The 10,448-nt window shown below is 70.5% G+C and overlaps 2 protein-coding genes across 4 annotated transcripts; one reads left to right on the top strand and one right to left on the bottom strand.

Moving 5' to 3' along the window:
• Positions 1-108: 108 nt before the first annotated feature.
• Positions 109-4,945, bottom strand: PHYHIP (phytanoyl-CoA 2-hydroxylase interacting protein). 2 transcript variants are annotated; one of them, XM_080568663.1, is made up of 5 exons: positions 4,437-4,945; positions 3,135-3,318; positions 2,188-2,362; positions 1,806-1,923; positions 109-1,672 (listed from the first exon to the last, which is right to left on the bottom strand). In XM_080568663.1, exons 1-5 carry the CDS (start codon positions 4,841-4,843, stop codon positions 1,138-1,140), a joined length of 1,419 nt encoding a protein of 472 aa, XP_080424789.1. In that variant the 5' UTR covers positions 4,844-4,945; the 3' UTR covers positions 109-1,137. The 2 variants fall into 2 exon arrangements, with proteins under 2 accessions (XP_080424789.1, XP_080424790.1); XM_080568664.1 differs by lacking the exon at positions 4,437-4,945 and having other exon boundaries at positions 3,135-4,060.
• A 423-nt stretch (positions 4,946-5,368) lies between these two features.
• POLR3D (RNA polymerase III subunit D) lies at positions 5,369-9,439 on the top strand. 2 transcript variants are annotated; one of them, XM_080568670.1, is made up of 9 exons: positions 5,369-5,496; positions 6,125-6,298; positions 7,458-7,501; positions 7,656-7,807; positions 7,901-8,025; positions 8,115-8,280; positions 8,396-8,649; positions 8,766-8,918; positions 9,010-9,439. In XM_080568670.1, exons 2-9 carry the CDS (start codon positions 6,137-6,139, stop codon positions 9,130-9,132), a joined length of 1,179 nt encoding a protein of 392 aa, XP_080424796.1. In that variant the 5' UTR covers positions 5,369-5,496; positions 6,125-6,136; the 3' UTR covers positions 9,133-9,439. The 2 variants fall into 2 exon arrangements, with proteins under 2 accessions (XP_080424796.1, XP_080424795.1); XM_080568669.1 differs by having other exon boundaries at positions 7,898-8,025.
• The last annotated feature ends 1,009 nt before the right edge of the window (positions 9,440-10,448 follow it).

Here is a 10,448-nt window from a genome sequence, read left to right as displayed (position 1 = left end):
ACGCCGTCCCCGCGTGCCACCCCGTCCCCGCCATCCCCGTCCCTCCCGGGGCCCTGCAAACCTTCCTCCTCCCCTTCCCGTGGGCACAGACAGGCGAGACACGGCCCGTGGCGACCGCACACAGTTTATTGATACACCGCCAGCACAGCACAGGGTTGCTCGGGGACGGGGGACGGGGACGGGGGGGGGTTGTTCTCTTCTACCGTTACAGCGTGCATCGGGTACACAGAGACCGGGGAGCGGGCCGGCACGCGAGCGCCATGCTGCCGACGGCTCATGCTTTGGGGGGGGGGGGCGGTGGGGAGACTGGGGGGGGCGCACGGATTTCCTCCCTCCCCCGAGCACCGGCACCCCGGCTCCTCCGGCTGCCTCCCGGGCCGCGGGGCCGGGGTTTCGGGCGGCAGAGCGAGGGCTGGAGCACAGAGCGAACACGGCACAGCGCTGCACGACACCACTGCGGACGGGCGGACCACGGCTGCGCCCCCCCCTCCACCCCGAGCCCCCCCGAGCGCCCCCTGCCCCGGCAGATTTAGCGGGGGCCCGCGGGCACGCATGCGTCTCCGCTTCTCCGGCTGCGGGGCGAAGGCGGCTGGAGAGTCCCCGGGGCGCTCAGCACCCCACGGGGGAGCTCAGCCGGGTCCGGGGGTCCGGGCGAGGGGTCAGGGTCCCTTGTGCTTTTGTCGGGAGCAAGGAGCAGTTCCAATCCGGGGGTGCTTGGAGCCTTGGTGCCGGAGCTGCCGCCCTCCCCGGCGGGGGTGGCAGCGTGGGGCTGGGCTGGGCAGGGCCCCCCCCCGGGGCGGGAGGCAGGGCCGGGGCTCCCCAGGAGCTGCGGCGTGGGCTGGGGAGCGAGCCCCGGAGCCGGGGGGGGCGGCGGGTGCAAGGCGAGGGGCTCCCCCGACGGAGGGCAGAGCTCGTGCCAGCGAGAACGAGGATGGTCGGCCAGTCCGGGAGACGAAGGCTCCCTCCCTCGGGGCTCGGCTGAGGGGTCCCTCCCCAAAAAGGCGGGGGTGCTGACGGGTTCCCCCCCAGCAGCTCCATCCAGCCCCGTCCTCCTCCCAGCAGCGTCCTTCGCGGAAGCACCCGGGGGTGGGCGCCGTGCTCCCCGCGCCCCCACCCAGCCCTGCCCGCAGCCGGCCCTTAGCGCCCCACGCTGATGTTGCACGTCTTGCAGCTGGGGTCCTTTTTGGCGTTGGCGGTGGAGAGGCTCATGAGCTGGTGGCCGCTGATCTCCCCCAGCACGCCGAGGCTGAGGTCCACGGGCTCGGTGTATATGACCTCCAGGATGCTGTCCTGGGCGTGACGGTACACCAGCTCGCCGTCCTCCGCGCAGCACGTCAGGAACTTGTTGGAGGAAATGTCCAGCTGGGGCAGGCGCTCCCGGCAGAAGAGGTCCCCCGAGGAGCCCTTGGGCGCCAGGACCAGGACGACGTAGTGGTAGGCGGTGTACATGCAGTAGAAGTCCGCGAAGTAGAGGTTGGTGTTGGGGTTGAAGAGGCGCTGAGCCGGGATCTGGAAGCGGTAGCGGCCGTAGGGCGAGTCCTGGGGGGGCTGCCCGGTGTTGAACTCGGTGTTGCAGCTGAAGAAGATGCCGTGCAGCATGCCGCTGGTGGGCGAGCCGTGGCTGCCGCTGTTGTCCTTCAGCGACGGCTTCATCACGTTCCCGCAGTGCATCCTGCGGGGAGGGGGGGCGGGGGGGGGGGACACGCACACACGCACACAGGCAGGGTCAGAGGACAACGGCCCCGGGCTGGGGGGGGCGGGGGGGGGGTCCCCGAGGTGCCGGGCAGGGTGTGCGGGGGGGGTACCTGACGTGCTGGAAGTACTCCTTGTGCTGGTTGCGGTAGAAGACGGAGAAGCGCAGCATGCGGCCGGCGATCAGCTCAGCTTTCTCCTGCAGCTGGGCCAGGTGCTCCTTGGCGTAATCTGGCATCGGGGAAGGGGGGGGACGGAGAGGGGACGAAGGGCATCAAGGAATAGCACCCCCCCCCCCCAGCCTGTGTCCATCCCCCCTCTCTCTGCGCCCTCCTCTCTCTGCGCCCGTCCCTGCTCGCAGCTCGCGCTTCCCACGCCGGCAGCCTCCCACTCGCCAGCTGCCGCTCCGACCGGCCCGGCTTGTGCGAGCTCGCGGCTTCGCCCCCGTCCTCCTCCCCGGCCCCCCCGGCCCCCCCAAAGTCCCCCCGTGCTCACCCCCGGTGCAGAACTCCACCGTCTCGCTCCAGCCGGACACCAGGTACTCGCCGTCGCTCTGCTTGACGGCCGTCTGCACCGCCACGCTGTACTCGGTGCGGGGGCTCAGGAACCAGTGCCCCCGCACCGTCATGGGCAGCGGCACCGCCTTGGCCACCAGCTTGGTGGGGACGTCCTGCGCCGAGGGGACAGACGTCACCCGGCTGGCCCCGCGCCCCCCCCTGTAAATGGGGGGGGGCCGAGGGGGTTGGCGTCCCCGCACAATGTCCCCGATGCGGCTGCAGGGGACGCGGCACCGCGCTCCCCAGCCGGCTGCTCGCCCCGGCAGCCCTGCTTCCGCCGCGTCTCCCGCTGACCCCCGCGTCCCCCTCCCCGTATGCACGGCGAGAGCCCCCCCCCGACCCTCCGGGGGTCTCGGGGACCCCCCCCCGCCGGCGGGCGGCTGGCTGTGTCGAGAGGCCGGCGAGCAGCACCGCAGTGCAGAGCCGTTTCTGTGGCAACGGCAGATGCCGAAGTCGGGAGACACGGGAGGGGAAAAAAATAAATAAAAAATAAAATTTAAAAAAAAAAAAAAAGCTTATTATCGGGGAGGAGAAAAAAAAATGATGTTAAACATTAAATAGCGTCACCGTGGCAACCGTGCTGCTAAAAGCGTCCTGGATTAGTGACTCGGAGCCGGAGGGAGGAGGAGCGCGGGCGGTTTGCGCCTCGTCTCCTCCGCGGGGGCTCGGCGGGGACGGTGGGACCCCGGTCCCGGTCCCGGTCCCCTCCGCATCCCCGCGGGCAGCAGCAGCGGGGCCGTGTCCCAAACAACTGGGTTTTGACCCCAAACCATCACGGGAGCGGGATTTAACGCGGTTCTCCCCCCCCAAAAAAAACCCTCCCGTGGGTGGAGGAAGAGCGGGGTCCCGGCGCCCCGCAGCCCCCCCATCCCCACCCCGGCTCACCCGGTGCTTGAACTTGTTGGAGTTCTTGTTCTCCTTCTTATTGAGGTCGATGAAGTAGTGGGTGACCCTCTCCAGGTCCCCCTTGTCCATGGCCCAGGAGATGCGGAAGGAGTCGCAGGTGATGTTGTTGATCTCGATGTTTTTCGGGGTGGACAGCAGCTCCATGGCCGGAGGGGCTGAGCTCCTGCGGGCACGGCGCGGGGGTGCTGAGCGCGGCGGGGGCGGCCGCCGGCACCGGAGCCCCGCGCCGGCGGCGGTGGCACAGATGGCACCGGGGAGGGAAGGGGGGCCGGCAGCCAGGAATAGGCAGCGCGGGCAGGAGCAGGCAGCGGGGAGCCGGGAACAAGCCCGGTCGGGAACGGCGAGGCGAGAGCCCCGGCCGCTCCCCGGGACGCCGCGGGGCGCGGGGGCCCCGGCCGAACGCCAGCGGGTGGTTCTGGGTTTGCTCAACACCGGGGTGGGGAAAGAAAAACAAGGGGAGAGGAGGGAGGGAGTGCTGGGAGCAGGGATAATTGCACGCAAGCGGCTGGCACCGGAAAAGCTGGATCCGCCTTTGCCCTTGCCCGCGGCGGCTCCGTGCCTCAGTTTCCCCGCAGCGGGACGGGGTTTGCCCCAAACCACCCCCCCACACCCGGTGCAGACCCCGGGCTCTCCGCCGGGCACCTTTGGAGATGCATCAGCGCCGCCGTCCCCGGAGCGCTGGGGGGGCCACAGCCCCCGTGCCACCCAAAATCCCCCCCGGGGGACACGGCGCCGTCCCCGTTTCGGGGGAGGACAGGGGGCTGCGCCCTGGGGTGGGTGCCGATGGTGGGGGCACGTGCCGCCAGCCCCCACGCGCACACCGCCGCATCTCGCCCACGCGCGAGCTCGCAAACAGCCCCGAGATCCCCCCACACACACCCCCCACGCCCCCTCCCCAGCTCGGCACCCACGTGCGGGGGCACCCACGGCCACCCACGTCCACGCCCCCCCCACCCTTTCGCACGCGCACCTCCGCGCGCTCGCACGCTTGCCCCCGCATCCCTGCGGCGAGCGGTGCCACGGGCACCGTGCCGCCCCCCCCGGCCGCCCCCGCCATCCCCGCGGGACCCCCGTGGGACCCCTCCCCAGCCCTCCCCGTGGAGCCGAAGGTCATCGCCGGGGCCGGACGGGGGGACAAACGCCCACCACCTGCTTGGGGGGGGGGGGGGGGACGCGTTGGCTGGTGCCAACTGGGAGCCCTGCGGCCGTGCCGCGCTGCCCGCGCGTCGCCGCGTCCTCGTGTCCCCGGGATGCTGGAGCTCGAAGGAGAGAGGCCCTTACCTGGCCGTGCCGGGGGGGGCTGCGGGGTGCCGGGGGGGGGGTCCGGGGGGGGGTTGTTCCGTAGGATGCCCCGCTAAGGGCTCGGAGGGGAGCGGGAGCGCGCTGCCCGCTGCCGCCCTGCTGCCTCCGGCTGCTGCGCCTGCCGCCGCTCGGATCCTCCCAGCCGGCTCGGAAATAGCAAACACCCTACGGAGGGAGGGGGAGAAAAAAAAAAAAAAGGAGAGAAATGGGAAAAAAAAAATAAAAAATAAATCATAAGCGGCGTGGAGGAGAAGGGGGGGGGGAAAAACCCCGCTCTGCCAATGGGGCCGCGAAGCGTCAGGCGCCGAGCCCCCCGCGCACACGCGCGTGTGCCCACGTCCAGGCGGGGGGGGGGGTGGTGTGTGCACGGCCACACGCGTGTGCATGGCCGTGGGGGGTGTGTGCACGCCCCCCCCCCCAGCACCATAGAGCCGGCTCCAAGCTGGGGAGCACCCCTGGTTTTTTTTTTGGGCGGGGGGCTGCGCCCACCCGGGACACGCGTGGTCCCCGAAAGGCGTGGGTGCGAGGCGCAGCGCTGCAGGGGGGGTTCATTTGTGGTGTGGGGAGCGGCTTTTTTGGGGGGGCGGCGAGGTGCGGGGTGGGGGGCGAGCACCCTTGGGGGGGGTCTGCAGCCCCCCCATAGCCCCCCAGCACCCTCCGTGTGTGGGGACCCAGCTGGGTGCCCCCCCCCCCAGGGGTGGGGGGGCACGCCTGGCTCCCTGCTGCTCCTGGGGGGCAGTGGGAGGCCTGGGGGGCGGTGGTGAAACGGGGGGGGGCAGCGACCCCCGCCCCAATCCCCCCCCCCCTTCCCCATCACTGCCTCCTATGAGCCCAAAGGCCGGGCACTGCCCGCCACCAAGATGGCGCCGCCGCCTTCAGCCCGGAGCCGGGCAGCGCCAGGCACAAAGATGGCGGCTCCCCTAGCGGCCGACCGCGGCCGTAACAAAGATGGCGGCGGCGGCTTCCCGCCGGCTACGCCGGGCGGCGCGACGCGCAGGCGCAGTAGGGAGGGGGGGCGCGCCGGCGGTGCCCGGGCTGGGTAAGGGCCGGCGTGGCGGGGGGGGGAATTTGGGGTGCGGGGCGGGGCGGGGAGGGGGCAGGATGGGGCCTTTTGGGGGGCTCAGCACCCTCTGGGGGGGGCGATGGGCCCGTTTGGGGTGCGGGGGGGGGTTGGGGAACGTGGAGGGGGGGGAATGGGTGCGTTTGGGGGGTTTCGGGACACCCTGGGGTGGGGGGGGGTGTTTTGGGGGGGGCTGGGGGGGCTGTTTGGGGTGGGGGGTACAGGGGGCGTGTGTAGGGGTGTATGGGGGGGAGGTGCAGGGGGTCACTGGTTTGGGGTGGGCAGCTTAGGGTGTGGGGCTGAGCACCGTGGGGTGGGGGCTTGGGGGGGGTGAGCACCTTGGGGTTTGGGGTACGGGGGGGGCTGAGCACCTTGGGGTGCAAGGGTCCCTGTTTAGGGGGGCTTGGGGGGGCTGAGCACCCTGGGGTGGGGGTGCAGGGGGGGGCTGGGCACCTTGGGGTGCAAGATTCCCTGTTTAGGGGGGCTTGGGGGGGCTGAGCACCCTGGGGTGGGGGTGCAGGGGGTCCCTGATTGTGGTGTGTTTATGGGGTGCGGGGGGTCCCCAGCAGGGGCTCCGCGCGCTCACCCCGTCCGTCCCCCCTCACAGGCGCGGCCGAGGATGGCGGAGGGCAGCTCGGGCGACGGGGGGGCTCCGGGCAGCCTGCGGCCAGGGCTCCCGGGGGCACGGGGGCTGCTGGGGAGGCGCCCGGCCCCCCCCCTCGGCCCCGGCCGCCTGCCCTCCATCCGCTCCCGGGACCTCACCCTGGGAGGCGTGAAGAAGGCAAGTGCCAGGGAGGGGCGAGCCGGTTCCCCAAAACCATTTATTATTTTTTGGGGGGGGGGGGGACACCCCCCGGGGGCAGCAGCGTGGGCATTTTGGGGTGTGGGCGCCCCGGCGTGGGTGGCTCTGGCGGAGCTGGTCGGTGCGGGACGCGTGCGCCAGCCCCTGCGCGTGGCGCTGGCGATGCAGCCCGACCGGTCCTGCCCCGGCGTCCCGCTCCCGGGCACGGGGACACGGGGATGGGGATGGGGATGGGGATGGGGATGGGGATGGGGATGGGGATGGGGCGTCTCCAGGGGTGCAGGGCGGTTTGGGGACCTTCTGGGGACGGGGCACCCCCAGGGACACATGGGAGTTTGGGGACCTTTTGGGGATGGGGAACCCCCGGGGGCGCACGGTGGTTTGGGGACTTTTTGGGGACAGGGCACCCCCAGGGACACACAGAAGTTTGGGGACTTTTTGGAGACAGATAGCCCCCGGGGGTGCACAGTGGTTTGGGGACCTTTTGGGGACGGGACACCCCCAAGGGTGCATGGTGGTTTGGGGACCTTTTGGGGATGGGGCACCCCTGGGGGCACACAGAGGTTTGGGGACCTTTTGGGGATGGGACACCCCTGGGGGGCACAGCGATTTGGGGACCTTTTGGGGACAGGGTACCCCCAGAGGTGCACGGTTGCTCGGGGACCTTTTGGGGACGGAGCACCCCTGGGGGCGCACAGAGGTTTGGAGACCTTTTGGGGACCTTTTGGGGACGGGGTACCCCTGGGGGCACACAGCAGTTTGGGGGCCTTTTGGGGACCTTTTGGGGATGTGGCAAGGGTGGGGCGCCCCTGGAGGTGCACAGCAGTTTGGGGATCTTTTGGGGATCTTTTGGGGACCTTCTGGGGACAGGGCACCCCTGGGGGCGCACAGAGGTTTGGGGACCTTTTGGGGACGTGGTGAGGACGGGACGCCACCGGGGGCGCACAGCAGTTTGGGGACCTTTTGGGGACTTTTTGGCGGATGCATTGAGGAGGGGGCACCCCCAGGGGTGCACGGTGATTTGGGGACCTTTTGGGGACGCGTCGAGAGCCGCGGGCTCGCCCTGCAGCCCCGCCGCCTGCGCGGTTTCTGCAGCTTATCTCGGCTCCCGCCTCGACTTGCCCGCTCTCGCCCGCAGAAAACCTTCACCCCCAACATAATCAGCAGGAAGATCAAGGAAGAGTAAGTGGCATCGTAAGCGTTTCCCTGCCTTACCCGGCCCCGTTCGCCCCGGGGCCCACGCTCTGCGGGGTCTCGGCGTGCCGAACGTGCCCGAGAGGGCGCTGCGGTGCTGGGGGGGGGGGGCACGGGGTAAAGCTGCCTCCCCCCTGCCCAGGCCCAGGGAGGATGTCGCCGTCAAGAAGGAGAAGAAGGAGCGGGACCGGGACCGGCAGCGCGATGGGCACGGCCGGGGCCGGGGCCGGCCCGAGGTCATCCAGTCCCACTCCATCTTCGAGCAGGGCCCCGCCGAAATGATGAAGAAGAAAGGTGGCGGGAGCTGAGGTTTCCCTGGGGAGGGGTTTTGGGGGGGGTCCCAGCCGGCGTGGGGTGAGCCCCAGGTGGTCCCCCACTCCCCAGCAGGCTCCTGGGACAAGACGGTGGACGTGTCGGATTTCGGCCCTTCGCACATCATCAACATCAAGAAGGAGAAGAGGGAGACGGACGAGGAGACGAAGCAGATCCTGCGCATGCTGCAGAAGGACGACGTGAGCGGGGTTTTTTTTGGGGGGGGACGGGACATCCCCCGAGGTGCCGGGGCTGGCGCTGAGCGCCGTCTCCTCTGCCGACCCCGCAGTTCCTGGACGACCCGGGGCTGAAGAACGACATCCGCAACAAGCCGGTGCAGCTGCCGCTCGCCCACTCGGGCTGGCTCTTCAAGGAGGAGGCGGCGGAGGAGCAGGAGGACACGCAGCCCTGGCTGCCCAAGGAGGACAAGACGGAGCCGGACCCGCCGGTGAAAGGTGCGTGGGGAGCCCCGCGGGCGCATCCAGGGGGTCCCCGTGGGTGCGGCCGGGAGGGGACGGGGACGCCACCCCGCTCCCCGCGCCCACCCTGCGCCTCTCGCCCCGGCGGCAGTGAAGGAAGAGCCGTGCGACGAGGAGCCCCCGCCCGCCACCAAACCGGCGCGGGGCCCCCCCGGCTTCCCGCGGGACATCCCGGTGGCCGAGCTGCTGCAGCGGCTGAGCCTGACGGCCGAGGACGAGCTGCTGTTCCTGCAGCTCCCCGACACGCTGCCCGGGCAGCCGCCCACGCAGGACACCAAACCCGTCAAGACGGAGCTGCAGACCGAGGAAGGGCAGGTGGTGGTGGTGAAGCAGGAGAAGAGCCAGGTAATAGGGGCGCGGGGCGGGGTTTGGGGGTTTTTGAGGTTTTTTTTTTTTTTTTTGGGTGGTTTCGGGGGTGCGGGACGGGGCGGCAGCGTGGCGATGGCATCCCTCGGCGGCAGGAGGCGAGGCAGGCGGAGAACACGTGCACCCTGGCCGACCTCCCCGAGGGGCAGGTGGGGAAGCTGCTGGTCCGCAAGTCGGGGAAGGTGCAGCTGGTGCTGGGCAAGGTGACCCTGGACGTGACCATGGGGACCCCCTGCTCCTTCCTGCAGGTATTGCTGGGGGGGGCCACCTTTTCCCACCCCAATCCTAAAATTTCGTGGCCGCCCCCCTGCTGAGCTGGTGCTTCTCCCTCCCGGCCAGGAGCTGGTGTCGGTCGGCATCGGGGACAGCCGCACGGGCGAGATGATCGTCCTGGGCCACGTGAAGCACAAGCTGGTCTGCTCCCCGGACTTCGAGGCCCTGCTGGAGCACCGCCACCGGTAGCCCCATGGGGGGGGGGGGCGACTGAGCCAAGGGTGCCCCCCCCCCCACCCCGGTCCAGCGGTGCCCCCCCTGCGGGCTGCGGAGGGGGGTCTGCGGCAGCCGGATCCGACCCCGGTGCTGTGCGCCCTGCGGGGGAGCAGCTGCGGGGCTGGGGGCTGCAGCTCTGCGCCCCCCCCCCCTCAAAAAGAGCGGGGGTTGTGGGGTGGGGGATTTGGGGTCGCCCCCCCCCCGGGCTCTGCGTGCACCCTGGGGGGCGGCGGGACGCTCGCGTGTGGGGAGAAACGCAATAAAAACGGCTTTCCTCCTGCGGGGGGGTCCTCGGCGTGGTCCCCCCGACCCCGGCCCCCTCCTCAGCCCCCCGCTCACCCCGTCCGGCCCTGGGGGGGGTGCGCTGGGGGCAGCCCCTGCCCGCCGGGGGGGGCACGGCCGGGGGCAGCACCGCGGCGTGGAGCTGGGGAGCCCCCTGCAGCTGCCCCTGTAATCGGCCTGTTATTGCCCCCTGCCCCCTGCAACTGCCCCCTGCCCCCTGTAATTGCCCTTTGCATTTGCCCCCTGCCGTATGTAATTGCCCCCTGTAATTGCCCCCCGCCACATGTAATTGTCCGGTGTAGTTGCCCCCTGCCCCGTGTAGTTGCCTCCGGAGTTGCCCTCAGCCCCCTGCAATTGCCCCCTGCCCTCTGTAGTTACCTTTTGCAGTTGCCCCCTGCAACTGCCCCCCTGCCCCGTGTAGTTGCCCTTTGCAATTGCCCCCCTGGAATTGCCCCCAGCCCCCTCCAATTGCCCCCTGCCCTGTACAATTGCCCCTTGGCATCACCCAGTGTAACTGCCCCCTGCCCTTTATAGTTGCCCCATGGAATTGCCCCCTGCCCTGTTCAACTGCCCCCTGCAATTGCACCGCGTAACTGCCCCCAGCCCCTTGCAGTTGCCCCCTGGAGTTGCCCCCTACCCCTTGAACTTGCCCCCCCAGGTGCCCCCATGTAATTGCCCCCTGCCCTTTCGAATTACCCCCTGTACTTGCCCCCTGCCCCATGTAATTGCCCCCTACCACTTGTACTTGCCCCCCCCAGTTGCCCCCATGTAATTGCCCCCACCCTTTCCAGTTACCCCCTGTACTTGCCCCCTGCCCCCTGTACTTGCCCCCTGCCCCATGTAATTGCCCCCCTCCCTCTGTAATTGCCCCCGCTCTCCCCGTACTTCCCCCCCAATTGCCCCCCACCCCCTGGCCCCGCCCCCCCGGTGCTGAAGCCCCGCCCCCTTTCCCCCCTCCCCCGGGGCTCTCCAAGGGCGTGGCGATCCCGCGCCGGCGCGCCGGCCGC

Source organism: Anser brachyrhynchus (genome assembly GCF_964034855.1).
Source record: "Anser brachyrhynchus genome assembly, chromosome: 26".
Taxonomy (NCBI): Eukaryota; Metazoa; Chordata; class Aves; order Anseriformes; family Anatidae; genus Anser; species Anser brachyrhynchus.
Note: the sequence above shows the minus strand (reverse complement) of the source record. Positions and strands in the feature narration are given on the sequence as shown.

Bases quoted from the DNA above. Each gene is read 5' to 3' on its own strand.
- POLR3D (XM_080568669.1), top strand. From the start codon at position 6,137: ATGGCGGAGGGCAGCTCGGGCGACGGGGGGGCTCCGGGCAGCCTGCGG. The intron at 8,026-8,114 runs GTGAGCGGGGTT...CCGACCCCGCAG, and splicing joins GCATGCTGCAGAAGGACGAC to TTCCTGGACGACCCGGGGCT. The intron at 8,281-8,395 runs GTGCGTGGGGAG...CCCCGGCGGCAG, and splicing joins GCCGGACCCGCCGGTGAAAG to TGAAGGAAGAGCCGTGCGAC.
- PHYHIP (XM_080568663.1), bottom strand. From the start codon at position 4,843: ATGCACACGCGTGTGGCCGTGCACACACCACCCCCCCCCCCGCCTGGA. The intron at 2,363-3,134 runs GTGAGCCGGGGT...CCCTCGGCGCAG, and splicing joins CCAACAAGTTCAAGCACCGG to GACGTCCCCACCAAGCTGGT. The intron at 1,924-2,187 runs GTGAGCACGGGG...CCCCGATGCCAG, and splicing joins GGTGGAGTTCTGCACCGGGG to ATTACGCCAAGGAGCACCTG.